Source organism: Brachypodium distachyon, chromosome 4, assembly GCF_000005505.3.
Source record: "Brachypodium distachyon strain Bd21 chromosome 4, Brachypodium_distachyon_v3.0, whole genome shotgun sequence".
In the NCBI taxonomy this organism is placed as follows: domain Eukaryota; kingdom Viridiplantae; phylum Streptophyta; class Magnoliopsida; order Poales; family Poaceae; genus Brachypodium; species Brachypodium distachyon.
The window spans coordinates 4,218,329-4,235,415 of NC_016134.3; the positions used below are offsets into that span (position 1 = coordinate 4,218,329).

At 47.1% G+C, this 17,087-nt stretch overlaps 2 protein-coding genes and 1 pseudogene across 2 annotated transcripts; 1 reads left to right on the top strand and 2 right to left on the bottom strand.

Moving 5' to 3' along the window:
* Positions 1–4,883: 4,883 nt before the first annotated feature.
* LOC100828619 lies at positions 4,884–7,238 on the bottom strand (annotated as a pseudogene).
* Positions 7,239–10,416: 3,178 nt separating this feature from the next.
* LOC100840756 (protein trichome birefringence-like 16) lies at positions 10,417–13,355 on the top strand. Its single transcript, XM_003575489.4, has 5 exons — positions 10,417–10,783; positions 11,428–11,645; positions 11,776–11,940; positions 12,046–12,241; positions 12,343–13,355. The coding sequence occupies exons 2-5, from the start codon at positions 11,501–11,503 to the stop codon at positions 13,172–13,174; spliced, it is 1,338 nt and encodes a 445-aa protein (XP_003575537.1). The 5' UTR covers positions 10,417–10,783; positions 11,428–11,500; the 3' UTR covers positions 13,175–13,355.
* A 50-nt stretch (positions 13,356–13,405) lies between these two features.
* Positions 13,406–16,054, bottom strand: LOC100842365 (splicing regulatory glutamine/lysine-rich protein 1). The gene is made up of 6 exons (XM_010238880.3): positions 15,738–16,054; positions 14,665–14,743; positions 14,498–14,560; positions 14,081–14,125; positions 13,945–14,001; positions 13,406–13,802 (listed from the first exon to the last, which is right to left on the bottom strand). Exons 1-6 carry the CDS (start codon positions 15,977–15,979, stop codon positions 13,710–13,712), a joined length of 579 nt encoding a protein of 192 aa, XP_010237182.1. The 5' UTR covers positions 15,980–16,054; the 3' UTR covers positions 13,406–13,709.
* Between the last annotated feature and the right edge of the window lie 1,033 nt (positions 16,055–17,087).

A 17,087-nucleotide genomic window follows, 5' to 3' on the forward strand; every position in this document is an offset into this window, starting at 1 on the left:
GAAGAAACGGCGTCGGAGGGGCGCACCTTCACCGACCCCATTGCTGCTGCGGTGAGGGAGGTGGTCCAGGCGGTCGGTCAACTACAAGTCGAGGAGGGAGGAGACAATGAGCACCACGGAAAGAAGGCGGTGAACCAAGATGGAATAAAGAAAAGCAGTAAGACAAGGGGGAGCCGAAGACGCAGCACTGCAAGAAAGGACAAAGCTTTGGCTGGATCGTTCCTTAAGTCCAAGACCCTGATCCTAGGCAAAAGGGGGGAGATGGAACCTGTGCTGGAGAAAACAGATGAGGCTGAAGCCACAGATCAACTGAAGAGAGCCAAAACCATGGTGGAGGAGGGGGAGCAGAACAAGGAAGTGGAGACGGAAAAGCAAGCTGAGGAGGCAACCAACTCAGGGGCCACTGGTCAAGCACGCCTGTCAGGAGCCATGACGATCCTATGCTGGAACTGCCGAGGAATTGGCCAACCTCGGACAATTCAAGAGTTGGTCCGGCTCGTGCACACTCACAGACCGAAGATGGTGTTCCTTTCTGAAACCAGGCAGCACAAGGATGTAGTGCAGAACCTGAAGTGGAGGTTGGGTCTTAGAAATGTCGTGACTTTTGAGGGAGAAGGAAAGGGTGGGGGTTTAGCTTTATTATGGGAAGAGGGTTTAGAGGTTTAGCTTCTTAAAATAAATAGTCGTTTTATTGATGTTTGCATTCATAATTTGCCAATTGGAATAAAATGGAGGTGCACGTTTGTGCATGGGGAACCGAGTAAACAGTTGAGGCATTGTATGTGGGAGTTGATACGCAGGATCAGACCGATGGCCGATGGGCCTTGGTTAATGGCGGGGGATTTTAATGAAACACTGTGGCAGAATGAACACTACTCAAGACGAAGAAGAAGCGAGAGACAAATGGCTGAGTTCAGGGATGTGCTCTCAGAGTGTAACCTACATGACCTGGGGTTCTCTGGAATCCCTTGGACGTTCGATAATAAAAAGCTGAGTCTGCAGAATGTTAGGGTGAGGCTTGACAGGGCCGTTGCCTCGCCCGACTGGTCTGAGATCTTCCCTGAGTGTAGAGTTGAGCATGTCGTTTCCTCCAAATCTGACCATTGCCCGATTCTCATCGTCACAAGCCCCGCTCCCAGTAGCTGCCCCTGAGGGAAATGCAAGAGGTATGAAGAGTTCTGGGAACAAGATAGCGGCCTCCCGCAGCGAATCACTCAAGCTTGGGAAGTTGGGCCGAGTGGGGGTGACCTGGGCCAGATCTCGGAGAAGCTTGCCTCAGTCATGGGCTCTCTCCAAGGGTGGAGCAAGAGGACTTTTGGATAGATCGACAGAGAAATTGCAAAATTGAAAAAGAAGCTCGCATCGATGGCACATCTGAGAGACCCGAGATCGCAACGGCTGCAGAATGACATCAGAGTTAAGATTGATGAGCTGCTTGAGATGGAGGAGGTTTTCTGGAACCAGAGGTCTAGGGTGGGATGGATTAAGGCGGGCGACAAAAACACAAGCTTCTTTCACAGGAAAGCCACGTGGCGAGCAAAAAAGAATAAGATTTCCTTGATCCAGAGGGATGATGGTTCTGAAACTTCACAGATCGAGGAGATGCACGGTCTGGCAACAAGTTTCTTCCAGGACCTGTACACTGTCGACACCTCAGTTGCTCCAGAACGGGTGCTCGACCTGTTTCATGAAAGGGTGGATGCAGATATGAATGAACAACTCTATGGGGACTTCTCCGATGAAGAAATAAGCAATGCCCTGTTCCAAATTGGACCAAGCAAATCTCCGGGGCCGGACGGTTTCCCGGCTTGCTTCTTCCAAAGGAACTGGCTTCTGTTAAAGAAAGACGTCACCGAGGCTGTTAAGAGGTTTTTTCGGGAGGGGAAGATGCTGGTGGGTGTGAATAGTACAGCGATTGTGCTTATTCCGAAAATAAAAAACCCGAAGAGATTGAAGGATTTCAGGCCGATTAGCTTGTGCAACGTCATCTATAAGGTGATTGCAAAGTGCCTTGTCAACCGGTTTCGGCCTCTCCTCCAACATCTGATTTCACCGGTGCAGAGTGCCTTTATTCCCGGGAGGATGATCACAGATAATGCGCTGATCGCGTTTGAATGCATCTTTGCCGTTCAAAAGAAAGATGCGAAAGGAAAATTCTGCGCGTACAAGCTGGATTTGACCAAAGCCTATGATAGGGTGGATTGGAACTTTCTTAGAGGGGCACTCCAAAAACTGGGTTTCCACACCAAATGGACCAACTGGATTATGGAGTGTGTCACGTCCGTCTCCTATTCTTTTCGTTTCAACGGTGACCTTCTGGATCAATTCACTCCGACCCGAGGGCTTCGCCAGGGGGACCCCCTGTCACCTTACTTGTTCCTGATAGTGGCGGAAGGGTTGAGCGCTTGTATCCAAAATAAAATTGCAGATAACTCGCTCAAGGATCTGAGGATCACTAGGAATGCACCAGGTATTTCGCACCTGTTGTTCGCCGACGATAGCCTCCTTTTCTTCAAGGCCACGGCTGACCAAGCACGGGTGGTTAAGGAGATCCTCTCAAGATATGAAAAAGGTACAGGACAGTTGCTCAGCCCACAAAAATGTTCCCTGTTTCTGGGTGGTGCTGTTACAACGATTGATGGAGCACAGGTGGCTGCCATCCTGAACGTCGATAATGTTGGACTTGAGGAGAAGTATCTTGGACTCCCTATTCCTGAGGGTCGGATGAAGGATGGGAAATTTCAAGCAACAAAAGACAGAGTGACTAAAAGGCTTAATGACTGGACAGAGAAGTACCTCTCAGCGGCGGGAAAGGAAGTTCTTATCAAATCAGTTATACAAGCTATACCAACCTATAGTATGAGTGTCTTCAAATTATCCGCTTCATTGTGTGAGGATCTAATGTAGCTTACGAGAAATTTTTGGTGGGGCGATGAGGAGAACAGGAAGAAAGTTCATTGGTTGGCTTGGGATAAGTTGCTGCAGCCAAAAAAACCAGGGGGGAATGGGCTTCAGGGACCTCAGGGTTTTTAATCAGGCGCTGCTGGCCAAACAGGCCCAGAGAATCAATGCAAATCCTGAGAGCCTCTGTGCTCAGATTCTGAAGGCAAAATACTTTCCTAATGGACATCTCCTTGATACGGCTTTCATCCAGCACGCCTCACCAAGTTGGCAGGGCATCATGTATGGGCTTGATCTGCTGAAAAAGGGTGCAATCTAGAGAATTGGAGATGGAACTAAGGTGCGGCTCTGGAGAGATAATTGGCTCCCAAAAGGAAATCTAAAGGCGACGGGCAGAATTGGTAGAAACAGATTTGGATGGGTCTCGAATCTCATTAGGACTGATTGTCCTGCGTGGGACGAACAAAGAGTGCGAGACACCCTGCTCCCTTTCGATGCAGACACGGTGCTTAGTATCCCTTTGATCTCGCGAAACACTGAAGATTTTGTGGCCTGGCATTATGAGAAGACGGGGATTTTTACGGTGAGGAGTGCGTACAGATTGGGGTTAGCACTCAAGAATGATGAGGAGAACTCGGGCCAGGGAAGCGCCATGCACAATGGTGATCGGGCCTTATGGGAGATGCTCTGGAAAATCCCTGTCCCCCCGAAAGTTAGGGTGTTCGCTTGGAAGCTTGGAACAGAATCCCTTGCGGTGCAAACCAATTGCCACAAACGAGATGTTAGAATCACACCGCTGTGCAGGATTTGTGGTGATGAAGAGGAGAACGGATACCATGCCGTCATGAACTTCACCAAGGCACGCGCACTCCGCCTTGAGATGAGGAATGTCTGGGACATCCCTGCAGAAGAGAAGCTCACAAACATTGGCCTGGATTGGGTTATTGTTCGGCTCAGTCAGATGTCCAAGATCCAGGGAGCGTGTATGCTGTTTATTTGGTGGCGGGCCTGACACCTCCGAAATGATATCGTGTTCAAAAAAGGGGAAGGCACCATTACTCAGTCGGTGGGCTTCCTTCAGAGCTACCTTCAGACGCAGCTAATGGACGAAAGGTGTGCGCGTGTGGATGACAGAAAGGGGAAGAGGGTGGTTCATGGGATCCGGGCAACCCAGCTGAACGAAACCGAAGACCCTCCCAATCGTTTCCAATGGGAAAGGCCGGAAACCCGCTGGCAGAAGCTGAATGTGGACGTGAGTTTTAATGCTGATACTGGGCAGGCGGCCTGGGGGTGCATCCTCCAAAATCATTTGGGACAGATCGAGATGTCAGCCTGGGGGGAACTACCTCGAGTTCCTAATGCGGGCATGGCTGAGGCGCTGGCGTGTTTTCACGGTCTCACAGACGCCTCTCGAGTCACCGCTTCCCCCATTGTCCTGGCCATTGACTGCTTGCAGCTGGTTCCGTCCTTTCAAAGGAGGAGCCAAATAGATCCGATATTGCGATGATTGTCAGAGAAGTTAAGCTCCTGTTTGATAAGTTCCCCTAGTGGGCGGTCGGGAAAGAACCGCGTCAGGCGAATGTTGCGGCGCACGAACTTGCTAGACTTAGTTGGCAGGGTCTTGCAGACGACTGTGTTTTGGGGTCAGCCCCTAGAATTGTTTTAGACGTCTGTCTAAAGGATTGTATGTCTGTTCCCGTTGATTAATGAAAGCCCTGCTTTTTCAAAAAAAAAAGAAAAAGAAAAATGCAGTGTATATTTCTTAAGAATTTATTAAGTGTACTCCCTCCATTCCACGGTAGTTTACATACACCATATGCTACACCAACTTCAACTTCTGAAACTACACTTGGATTCATCTAAAAAAAGAAACGCAATGCATAATACTTCTGATGCTGAAAATACTTGATGATTTCATAAGCAATCTGAATGATATTTTCAGAAAGTTCAGAAGGGAAAATAAAATTGGTGAACACAGATCAATGTTTAATCTGAACATCCAGAAGTACGTTTAAAAATTGACAATTTGTTAGCAGGCCAATGTGCATCTTAGACCTGCGATTCAACAATACGATGTAGGATCCAAGATTGGGAGGGAGGGACAAAAATGAACATCCATGAACTGTCAAACGTTTACAAGGAAGTCTAGCTAGATGATGGGAGGTGGAAGCGCCTCCCACACATCCACCACATTCTCCTCGTTATGTAGCGCGAAGAGACGGTCGCCCCCAATGGCCAAGTCTCCAATGGCGCCGCCGCTTCCCCACAACGTCGACGTCAGGACACGGTGCGGGCCACTGTACACCGACACGGTATCATTCCTGGACGCCACGAGCAGCCCCCCGTGCGCGGCGAGCTTCGGATAGTGGCTCACCGGCTCCGCCATTGGTCTCCACGACTGCAGCACGCCGCTGCCGTGGTCGTCGTTCTTCCGGACGTCGAGGAACCCGAGCTCGTGGAACTTGTTGACCACGCAGACCCACCTCCCGTCCTCCATCATCACGGCGTCAACCACGTCGGCGAGCGTCGTCCGGTCGGAGCACGACCAGACGACGCTCGTGTCGCGGGAATCCAGGAGGGCGAGGAAGGGGCGGTCTTTATTATTAATCCCGGACGCCTCCGTGGAAACCACCAGGAGCGCGCCGGTGGTTTCCAGCCACTGGAGCTTGGCGGCGTCGCTGAAGGCGAAGCCGGGCCGGTCGGGGAAGAAGGAGCCGGCCAGCTGCTCGCCCGTGCTGCAGTCCCAGGCGCCGATCCCGTCGTGCTCGCTGGGCAGGTACAGGCTAGCCTTGGAGCTTGCGAAGGTGGATTTCTTGTCGTCGTACGCCAGTGCCCGAGGCGTGAAGGGACTGCGGGTGGCGCTCCGAAAGTGGTGGGTCAGGCCGCCGGTGCGCGTGGAGAAGGCGGCCATGCCGCTGCCGGCGCCGACGACGAGGGTGGACGCGTCGAGGTAGGCCGCGTCACGGACGGGCGCCGCGGCTGGGGCCAGTAATAAGCCGGGCGGAGCTCCTCGAGCATCCAGTTGTAGAGGCGGACGGTGGATCCCTGCGCGACGCAGCACCCTCCGTCGGGCGCCGCGCGCACGGCGGTGGCGTCCGGCGGTGGCTGCAGGGACGCGGCGAGGCGGAGCCTGTCGTCGCCGTCCAACTCCGGGACGCGCGCGGCGCGGACGCGGTCCAGGAGCCCGTAGTAGAGCGCCTCGCGGAAGAGCTGCCGCTCCGGGACGTCCGGCGGGACGTGGAGCTCGCCCGAGCAGAGCATGCCCAGCAGCGCCCCGAAGCAGGCTGGGTCGCGGTCGATGAAGTACTCCGGCATGCCGCTGGCGTTCCAGGACGCGTCCACCTAGGGGTGCAACATGGTACCCCTCAGGGTACCCTTTGACCCTTCTTAGTTCAAACAAATGAACTAGTTTTTCAAAAAGTTGTGTCATTTTAAAATTTTAGTTCATTTGGTTGAACTAATAAGGGTCGAAGGCTACCGTGAGGGTCACAATTTTGCAGCTCTACGTCCACCATGGCGCCCAGCATGGTCACGCGGCCCGCGCTGGCGAGCGTGGACGCCGCCGTCTCGAAGACCCGCCCGCCGACGTTCACCCGGACGCGGCCGGCTGCCTTTGCAGGCTCTGGAGTAGTGCACACTGCTCGCCGTATAGTAGAGCTTAATTACGGCTTCGGTGTGGTTCAGATTGGTTTTAGTTTGTGCAACAAAAACTGGCGATTATTGGCTGTATTTATGGGCATTGATCCAGGTGAAAGAACAAATCTGAGTCCGAAGAGGATTACGGGATACCTGCGTTCCGAGTCTGCGTCCTCATATGACCAAGTAGTATATCGTTCCGACGTTCACCCGGCGGAGGCGGCCGGCTGGCTCTGGCTCTGGAGTGCACATTGCTCGCGGCATACAACTCAGGGCTTTTGGGCGTGGTTCTTCAGATTGGTTTTTGCAACCAAAACTGACGATTGGCTATATTAATTTATTCGGATTGATCGATCCAAGCGAAAGAACGTATCTGAATCCGAAGAGATACTCCATTAAAGTTACATATAAGCTAATCACGGCACTAAAAGATACTCCATTAAGAAACTTCTGAATGTGAGAGAAAATAAAACAGATACATTTTGAGATATTCCTCCCTCCTAGTAGAATGCACGCCAATTGAAAAACACCATGGTACTTTGAGGTTGAACAAAGGATATACGAGGAATCCTCCCTCAGCAATAGTTCCTGAGATCGATCCGTGTATTTCTAGTTTAAGACAAGGCCCCTTCCACTCCAGCATACTAGCTGTGAGCTGAATAATGGCTTGTGCGAGTAAATCTCAAAGTTTACACACCCATGGTCGCAGAGCTAATACAGGCGTGAGTTGCCACCAATAAAACTCTGTTTAGAATGGATATGGTTTTGCCAAGCAGAATGTTTATAGCTCCTGTGAACTTTTGTTAGGAGTTTGGGCATACCAACCAAAGCTCTTGTTTCTCTTCCCGAATTCGCGTGTTCTCGTGCCTGCCTGCCTACCTGACCCGCGTATCAGCACATGCCTCTCATGTCCGTGTTCCGATGACACCAATAAATGGAGAGAGCTTGGCGTTTTTTGGGTTCAAATGATAAAATGATAAAATGTGGTGCTGGCCGTCTTTTGCGCTCTCTCACTCCATCTATCATCAAACTAATTTTCTCTATCGATCATTATTGGAGGAGACTGTGAGCTTGGATCTTGACCATGGCGGCATCCCAAGTCAACACCTTGTCACAACTCTCTGTGGAATATACTCCTCTCTATTTGATCGACCGAGAAAACAATGGAGGCCGTGCCCGTGCCCGAGGCGGTGACGATTGAGGCGAGGGCGCGGTTCGTGGTGTGGCTGCACGGCCCGGGCAACTGCAGCCGCGCCAACGAGCCCATAGCGGGCCACTTCTCCTCCTCCGCGTCCGCTGGGCCTTCCCCACGGCGTGCATCGCAGCTATCACCTGCAACCATACTTATACATATATGATTTTCTGCTTGATTCATAGCCTGGCCAATTCGGTCGCTTGCTAGGCAGAATTGCCAGTTGATCTGTGTGCTTGTGTTTGTGTTCCGGTCTCAGGTGATATGCATATGCCTTCGTGGTTCGACATTCACGACTCGCTAGTCTCGATCGAGGCCGGGCATAACGGGACCAAATTCCTACGATGAATCGGCATGATCAGCCTTGAGTTCAAGGCGACTTTCAGATTATGATGTATTTGGCCACTACTACAAATTTTTCATCGTCAATTGACATATTTCTTGTAGCATCCAATCATTACAAAAACACAAACTCAATCCAGCTAGTCTAGTTATGGAGGGGGGCCATGCCCCCCTCTCCCACCACTTTCTAGACATGCATATAGAGGGGGCAATGCCCCCACCCCCAATTTTTTCGTTGTAAATAAAATTGGATTTAGTGCAATATAAGTTGTAGAAAAATAGTATGAGCAATACAATATGATTGTTTTTATTTGTGTAGCAAGAAGTATATGGAGTATTCCGATGTTCAACACCCTGTCAACCATTTTAGCCATCGTTTTAGGGATACTTCTACTAGGAGAGAGCCTCACTGTTGTGAGTTAAGAAAGCATTTATTAGACGAAATGTTATAGTTTTAATCCCCTTGTTGCTTTAATAACAAATACATTTATCCATTTTATGACAGCTTGCTGAAGAGTATTGGTTTTCTCTGGGCTATACCTATATCTCCACGAGAAGACCAGAACTAGAAGCAGCGAAGATGGTATCAGAGGTTTATGTCGATATAGAGCGAAAGTATGTTCTCTAGGTTCTATATCTATGCTTAAGTTAATAATCAAAACACGGCGTATGTTGTGTCATGCTCCTGATTATTTTTCCTTGTTGAGTTTTGCTCCATGCAAAGATATTCTTAATGATTTTAGTGTTGTTACTAATATCTAGATGCACTATTATAGAAAATAAAACCGGAGGTTAATGAAACCAGCTTGAGATCAACACACTTAGTGTACTTTTCATATATTTCTTTGTTCTAGGTGAAGGACACTTGCAGCCTATTTTGGTTTTAAACAACAAGTGTCCTTGATAGACTGCCAGTAGGTATTGTATATTTATTTTCATTTTTTGTTAATATGAGAGTTGGGTACTCCAGTTCTCAAGGATCTTGATGTTAACACATTTCTTTCCTACTCAATTCCAATAACCAGTAGACGGTATGTTTTTCTTCTGATTTATCTACATTAATTAAGGGCTCTTTGATTCACAACGAGGGATTCCTAAATCACAGTGTTTTTCTAAGAACGCCACTTACTCTTCAATCGTACATGACTAGGTTGCATCAGATGAAAAATGATTTATTTTTTTGAAAAAGAGAAGATCTCCGGCCTCTACATCAGTCGATGCATACAACCATAAAGAGGATGAAACTAAGAAGCTAAAGAGGCTGGAGGAAGATAAGGTATCCATCCTTGCTCAGATGGTTGAACTGAAGAAGATAATCTACGGGAAGTTTAAGGATGCCATCATCAACTTGGAGGATTGAAGTAGAGTATCGGGCCTTTTTTTGGGTGTTGAATCATCTGATGCCCGATCTTACCGAGTGTTTAAGTTTTAGATGATCGTTATCCAAATCCCTGTTATGCATTGACATGTTTGATGGTTGGACCGAAATAGGTTAGTGTTGCTTGTCCGGGAGAAATCATGCAATTGATTACTTAAGAAAACAACGAGGACAAAATTACGGACTAACTCATGCTTGCACAGGTGAAACGAAGGTTTTAGTTCAGTATCTGTGCAATTAAATTATTATAGGAAATACGAAGTGTCAAATTGGATGAAAAATTGAACTCTTTTTTGTTTTTGTCTATCAATGTTTAGCAACGTCTCGCTTTGTAGGTTGCCTTGTCCGCATCCCCTTGCTCCGTCCCCGCCACCATCAAATCTTCATGCCGGGGCTGCACGGCCTCGGCGACTCCAAACCCGCAGATTGTAACTCAACTGCTAGAAAGAAGATTGACCGCGGCAGGACAATGGCACTAATTGATGAATTGCTCACTGGACGAGAAACACAGAAATCTGTTGTCGATCATAAAATTAGTTTGTCAACCAGATAACAATCAAAGCTGTAAGGTAATCTCAACTTGGGGAATGGAGGGTCTTGGAAAAACCACTCTACTCGGAAGCGTCTATCGTAGCCAAGAGCTTGGTGGCTAGAAGTATGCTTGGGTGACTACATCGCGTTCTTTTTAACCCTCAAGTACTCCTTACATCTTGTTTGCGTCCTTTTTAACCCTCAAGTACTCCTTACATCTTGTTTGGACGTAGACATTGAGCCTTGGTATTATTCTCAGTTTCCGGACTTGCCACCCCCTGTTCTGTTCTGGCACTTGTTGTGAGAAGAATGCTTGCCATTTGTGTCCGTGAGTGAACCTGTTGACCTCAGCAATGGAATCGGTCAATCGGGGCCGGGGATCCGTTTAGCGTCGAGTACGTTCTCTTGGGAGCATCGAGCCGTGATCCCGCCGGCGTCCTGGGAATGGGATGGCAGTTCTTCGGAGGAAGCAAAGCAAAGCTCTTAATAACATTCGTCTCTTGTCCGTGTTGCGAATTTGCGATTCTACGCGACGTCACATCGCACGCAACATCGTCTCAGCGCACGCCACGTCACCGGGTCTTCTCTCTACCAACCTTCCTTCCTCCTCCACCGGCCGTACGTTTGTTGCTCTGTCGGTGAGTTCATCAGCCATTAAGCCTCAGCTTCAGTGGAGGAGTAATTAGTTGCCACAAGGCGCAGCGCAACCTAAGGCTCCTCTCCCGCCGGCTAGACCCCAAGAAACATGCCGGCGGCGCCTCCTTAATTGGAGGAGATCAGGAACGGCGAGCTCAAGCCTCCAGGTCAGTCCAGTAACTGCCGCTCCCTCCCAACAACCTCTCTTTCGCTGCCTGCTTCAAAGATTTTCCTTTTTCCGACACTCCGTAGAATTTTAGCACTTCCTTTGGTCGGGCAGATAAGTGCCTTCCTGACAAAATCCACGGGTCCAAGCTTGTTCCAATCTAGACTGCTTTCCATTTGGTCAGAGTCAGGGGCTTCCGGTTGGAGCTAGCACACCAAATCCTGACACTCCATGGAACCGTAAAGAGGAACCCAGGTCTTCTATGGCTAGAGACCAATTTTCTATTTTCATCACCTTGGAATGGCCGTCTCCTATGACCAGAACATGTAGTAGTTCACTAGAGCCATATATATCAGCGCAAATTGTTCATCGAGAGAGCAGAATATATGGGGCGGGTTACCTGCCTCACCACAATTTCTGTCAATCTGTGCCTTGCCGTGCTACTAACTTCATCTGCCTTTTATGGTCTGAGAACTCTTCACATGCCTACCAACCAGCCTTTTGTACCTACCATGCCACATGCATTCTGCTAGCCAAAACAAAAAATTGATGTTAATCTTAGGTTAGGTATGTTAGCATAGCTTTTATCGAACTTCACCCTTTTTCTTCTAGTCTAACTTCACCTTCTCTTCTTGTCTGAAGCAGCTAGCTACCTGTCATCACGGCATCACCACATATCTGTCATTCATCATTTGTGCTTTGAGTTCAGTACAAGATAATGAGGCTGGCAAGTGTAAACGGCCTGAGATTCAAGCACGTCAGGCTTGTGATCCTGGCTGTCTTCACGGTGTTCCTTCTCTGGAAATGGGAGAAAGGGTCACTGTACAGTATCGATTTCCTCCGGCCGGAGCCATTGGTCTTGAGTGAGTTATCCAGGTTCTCTCATACCATAAGCTCAAGAAACTGATAGTACTGTGTTTTAAGTTCCTTTGTGTGGATCATTTTTTGGGCTGGTTTCCCTGTAAATTTGTGTTGCTAACACATGGTTTATAGATCGAAATACCTCCAATGAAGAAGGTTTCTCCGTTACCCATCCGTTGGTGCGGCCAGTCGCTGAAATACGAAAGGAAGCCACTTCTGCACCTCCACCTCTAAGCATAATTCGTGACGTCGAAGATGTCGCTGATAAAAAGAAAGCAGCAGCTCCTCAGAAGAAAGGTAATTTGCCATCTCACAAATAATGTTTTGGTAGCTTTTTATGATTTTAGAAGATTTGAAGATGGCTTTGGTTAATGTTTCTACTACACTTAATCTACCTTGCAGAATGTGACTACAAGAATGGACAATGGGTTCCTGATGATCATAGGCCACTATATTCTGGTCTCAGATGTAAAAGATGGCTCTCTGAGAGCTGGAATTGCAGATTGACGCAGCGCAAAGATTTCGCTTACGAGAAATTTAGATGGCAGCCCGAAGGCTGCAAGATGCCAGTCTTTCAACCAGCCCAATTCTTGAGAAGGTATATGCTTCTACTTCCATTTGAATTTGCAGGAGACGAGATATGTTTCAGAATTCAGTTTCTTGAGTCTTTCAGGCCACACTAATTTGGACATGTTTCAGAATGCAGGATAAAACCATTGCTTATGTAGGCGACTCTTTAGGGAGGCAGATGTTCCAATCGATGATGTGTATGGTTGCCGCATCTCAGAAAGATCATTCAGATATAGAAGATGTTGGCTCCAAATATGGATTGGTTCTCAAACAACGTGCGAAACGACCAGATGGCTGGGCCTACCGATTCCGAAGAACGAACACAACAATCCTGTATTACTGGTCATCAACGCTTTGTGATCTGGAGCCTCTCAAGCCATCGAATCCAGCTGCCGGTTATGCCATGCACCTTGATCGTCCACCTTCATTTCTTGACAGGAACCTTCACAGGTTCCATGTCCTGGTTCTGAACACTGGACACCATTGGAATCGTGGTAAACTGAAGGCGAACAAGTGGGAAATGTATGTCTCCGGAGCACCAAATAACAACCGAAAGACCGCTGTCATCTGGAAAGCTAAAAACTTCACCATACACAATGTGATCAAGTGGCTGGACGCAAAGCTTCCTAGCTACCCCCATCTGAAGGTCTTCTACAGGTCATTGTCACCAAGGCATTTCTTCAATGGGGAGTGGGACACTGGAGGCACTTGTGACAACACAGATCCTTTGGCCATGGGGAACAAAGTATTTCAGAATCATTCTGAAGATGCTGACGCTGAGACAGCAGTCAAAGGCACCAGGATCAGGCTCTTGGATATTACCGCGCTTTCACGCCTAAGGGATGAAGGGCATGTATCAAGGTACAGTATCAGAGCTACACCAGGGGTTCAGGATTGCTTGCACTGGTGCCTCCCTGGTGTTCCAGACACGTGGAATGAGATCCTGGCCACTCAATTATAGGCAGCTATCTGCTGCTGCCAGCGCAGGAAAACCTAACATTGAGCTTAGATTGTTTTGAGAAGCTCTTCTCATCTCAAGTTATGATCTGAGAAAGGTCTTTTGATCATCATGTAATACTCTATGTGCGGCAGTACAGTTCAAGAACATTCTATTCATCTATGATGGAAGTACAGTTCAAGAACATTTTTCTTTAGCATGTAACACTAGATATGAATGGAATCCAAGAAAATCTGTACACAACATTGCTCAAGGAAACTGATAAAAGCACTAGTATGGTGAATCCAGCTGAAACTGGTTTACAAGAAAACCCCATGAAAAAGTACAAAACTGGGAACAACCAAATGGTAGATAGTAGTAAGATGTAATTTTAATATCACTAACACACCAAGCTAAAAACTACCGGTGAAAAGCACTGATGGTCATGCCATAACTTGAAAAGAACAGAACAAAAAGCTTCTGCGGTCACCAAAAGCACCAGGAACTAAGCAGTAGTATCAAGATTAATCCAGCCAGTATCACCACTACTAACTAACTGTCAGTCGTAACTGGCATTCAGAAACTTCAACAGTTCATTGCGCTTGCTCTCGGCAGCCTTATCTTCCTTGGATTTTTCAAGCTTCATCATTATCTACAAATCAAGTCAAATAGTTCATACTTCACAGTTCACTGAGATTGGAATGATTTTCATTGCAGCAGGCATGGTATCCTATTGTCAGCCAAGTACAACTCTGAAGGTACAGATGAAAAATAGTACAAACTGTGATCCTCACCTTTTTACCAGAGATAACACTCCTTTTACCGCCCTCATCTTTCTCACGAGCAAGGAACTGGTTTACAAAATAAAATTAAGTTTGAAAATGATCAAGAATACAAACAAATTGAAAGTTCAAAGCGAACTATATATACCTTGGAAAGCTGCACAGGACCGCTAGAACGTTCACTCTCTTTCTTCTGTATAAAGCTCCCGCATTGAAGAGAACAAAACCAACCAATCAACACAACCAGCAAGCCAATCCACCATGTTGTCACCCGTTCACGAATCCCAGCTCCAATGTCAAAGAGCCAACCCAGAAACAGGTAGCAAGAAATATAAGGACCTCTCATGTGGAAATATATAAATAATAAGACATATTTCTGCCGTTCGGACAGTGCACATGACACGACAATAAGATGTATGTTCATATAGATAGTGTATGATCCATCCAATCCAACCAGCAGTTGCGGATTTAAGGATGATAATTATTACGTGCAATAAAGATTTATTTACCAAAACTTTCAGCCAGGACAAAAGGTAGGTGTTTTCGGAATAAGTAGAAAATTTACCTCTCTATGTTTACCCTTGTCTCGTTTATGATGCCTATCCTTGCTTCGCTCCCTCTCCCTAGACTGTCAGATGAGGGTACAGTTAGTCACAGAGAAGACAAAAACATACTGCCTGCGCTGAAAAAAACTAAAAGACATGAAACATGTATGCATTAAAGGGGCAGTACCTTCCTTGATCTACTGCTCTTCTTATGCTTACGTGATCTTCCAGATGCCTCGCGGTCACTGTCATAAGAGCTTGCGCTACTACAAAAGGAATCAGATATTTTAATATGGCAGCAGTGGGGCCAACCTGACAAGACTAAAAATTTGCAACAAAAAAAATATATTATTGGATGTAGTCTAAGACAATAATCCATATCTCGTTCATAAATCCCAGACAGAAGATTAACAACTGGAAATTAATAGTAGAATATATTTGTTCATCCAACACATTTACCCAGATTAAACCACGATCTGAATCTCCTCAAAACCTGGTCTTCGCCATCTAATACACTACGATCATGAGCCATGACTAAAGATTTCCCCTGGAGTTGAGGGATGTTAATTAGTATATGGTTCAATCAAGTTCACATGACATTATGATAACTTTTATCTTCCTTTTTTGCGCAAAATGACAACTTTTATGAGGATGTGGCATTTTCTATTCCAAAATTTCTCTGGAATGAACTATCTTTAGCTGCCCAAGCTTGACAACAAAATAGCTCTTATACCAGAGAAAAGTAGCACCACAGGAAAAATTATTCATGGTCAATGACTAGATGAGCCACTTCATAAAACATTGTATCTTTCATCGACTAGAACGAAATCGCAAAGTGTGCACTCATTCTGAATGAGTCAGCAAGCTCAACTCATACCTACAAAGCCCTGGTCTTACCAAAGATTCCTCTTAACTGAAAGAACCAAAAGCCTCTTATTGACGTTCAAGATCAATTGCTCCGGCTTAACAGTCCTACTACAATTGTTGCCCACACGGATAGCAGTCTGATGTGGAACCACCCAATTTGCTCAGTTTCGAGCATTTATTACTGCCCTGATTGGTTGGTCTTATCCAGCCTAGACAGAGATACCCCCTTGATCCGATTGTAAGCCTCAGGACGAGCTAATGCAGGGATGACAGACGTTGCCATCCCGGACCATCCCAACTTGGCAATATCCCAGATCACGAGCAAATTCAGCCTAACCCTAGCCCAGGAAACCTACACACAGAGAGAGGTTGGGGAGGAGTGGGGGGAATCACCTGTAGCTGTCGTCGTCCGACCGGGACTTGCGCCGCTCCCGGCGACGCCGCTTGTGGCGGGACTTCCTGTCCTTGCGCGCCTTCAGCGCGGCGGCGGAGGAGGACGAGGACGGCGCGGCGGCGTCCTTGCGGCGGCTGTGGCGGCGGCGGACGCGGCGGTCGCTCCCCGAGGAGGAGGAGGAGTCGCTGGAGCCCGAGCTGTCGGAGCAGGAGGACGAGGAGGCGCTGGCGGACGGCGCCATGGCTCGTGGCGGCGGGCGGCGAGGGGGAGAAGGAGGGGGGGTGTTTGACGATTCTTCTCACGCTCTCCCGAGAGGGGAAAGAAAAAAGGGGGAAAGGGCACGGCAGCGACTCCGGCTCGGTCGGTCTCGGTCGGACTTTGACACGACCGGCAAGACTCGGTTCTGGTGGCTCGGACCGGACCGGACCGGTTCTTCGTCAGACTTCTGGCAGACTTTTGGTTCCGTCGGACCATAAAAAAACCCAAAGGCGTGCCGTGATCCTTTATCTCCGAGGGTAGCTATATACTTCTCCGATACTTAAATTGTTAAATTGTTATCGAAATATTACATGTAAATATGCATAACTACATGATATCGTAAATTTTGTAAGTGTGTGCATATGAATACATGCAAAACATTTGTGCAAATTCGACTTTGTAAATCATCACACCGTGCAAATGATAACTATAAGTACAATTTTTCAATTTAATGGTATTCTTGATTTTTCTTTCCTATGCAGGACTAGTGTACAAGTTATTTTGTACGGAGCATATTTTTTTATACAGTAGTACAATAACTTTTTGCATGGAATCTTATCCGAAGTACTCGTATTTCTTGAAGCACGCTAACACCAAATTCGTTTTTTTTTAAATCATACGATTCTAAATACCCATGGTAGGTATCCGACTGTGCAACACCCATTGCCACCACTCTTTTGCTTCTGTATTGCGTGTACGAGCAAGACCGCATGAACTTTTTTTTTTCACAAAGCACCATATTCATTTCGCTTAACTTTAATCCTAGTTGGGCTTTGGATGTGTTTTGAGTGTTCTGAAAGTGCAGATGCATTCATGCATGTAGGGAATTCTATGAACAGTCTATTTCTGCCATGTGCGAAAATCACAAGAAATAAATAGATTTTTAATGCCTTTATTTTACAGAATATATTTTTGATGAATTTTTCAGGCTCCTACTCCGTAGAGATATTTTTCATATTATTATTTGGCAACTTATAATTAAGAAAAACTAAAGTTCTTTTTTTGGCGAGAAGCCTCCCAGAGTTCTCGAAAAGAAATGAAAAAAAGGAACAATCCACACTTTGTATAAAATACAAAGTGAGAGCCGCAAA

Excerpts from the sequence above, each read along its gene's own strand:
- LOC100840756 (XM_003575489.4), top strand. The coding sequence starts at position 11,501 with ATGAGGCTGGCAAGTGTAAACGGCCTGAGATTCAAGCACGTCAGGCTT. Across the intron at positions 11,646-11,775 it reads GCCGGAGCCATTGGTCTTGA|ATCGAAATACCTCCAATGAA; the intron begins GTGAGTTATCCA and ends CATGGTTTATAG. Across the intron at positions 12,242-12,342 it reads CCAGCCCAATTCTTGAGAAG|AATGCAGGATAAAACCATTG; the intron begins GTATATGCTTCT and ends GACATGTTTCAG.
- LOC100842365 (XM_010238880.3), bottom strand. The coding sequence starts at position 15,979 with ATGGCGCCGTCCGCCAGCGCCTCCTCGTCCTCCTGCTCCGACAGCTCG. Across the intron at positions 14,561-14,664 it reads AGAGCAGTAGATCAAGGAAG|TCTAGGGAGAGGGAGCGAAG; the intron begins GTACTGCCCCTT and ends CTCATCTGACAG. Across the intron at positions 14,126-14,497 it reads ACAAGGGTAAACATAGAGAG|AAGAAAGAGAGTGAACGTTC; the intron begins GTAAATTTTCTA and ends AGCTTTATACAG.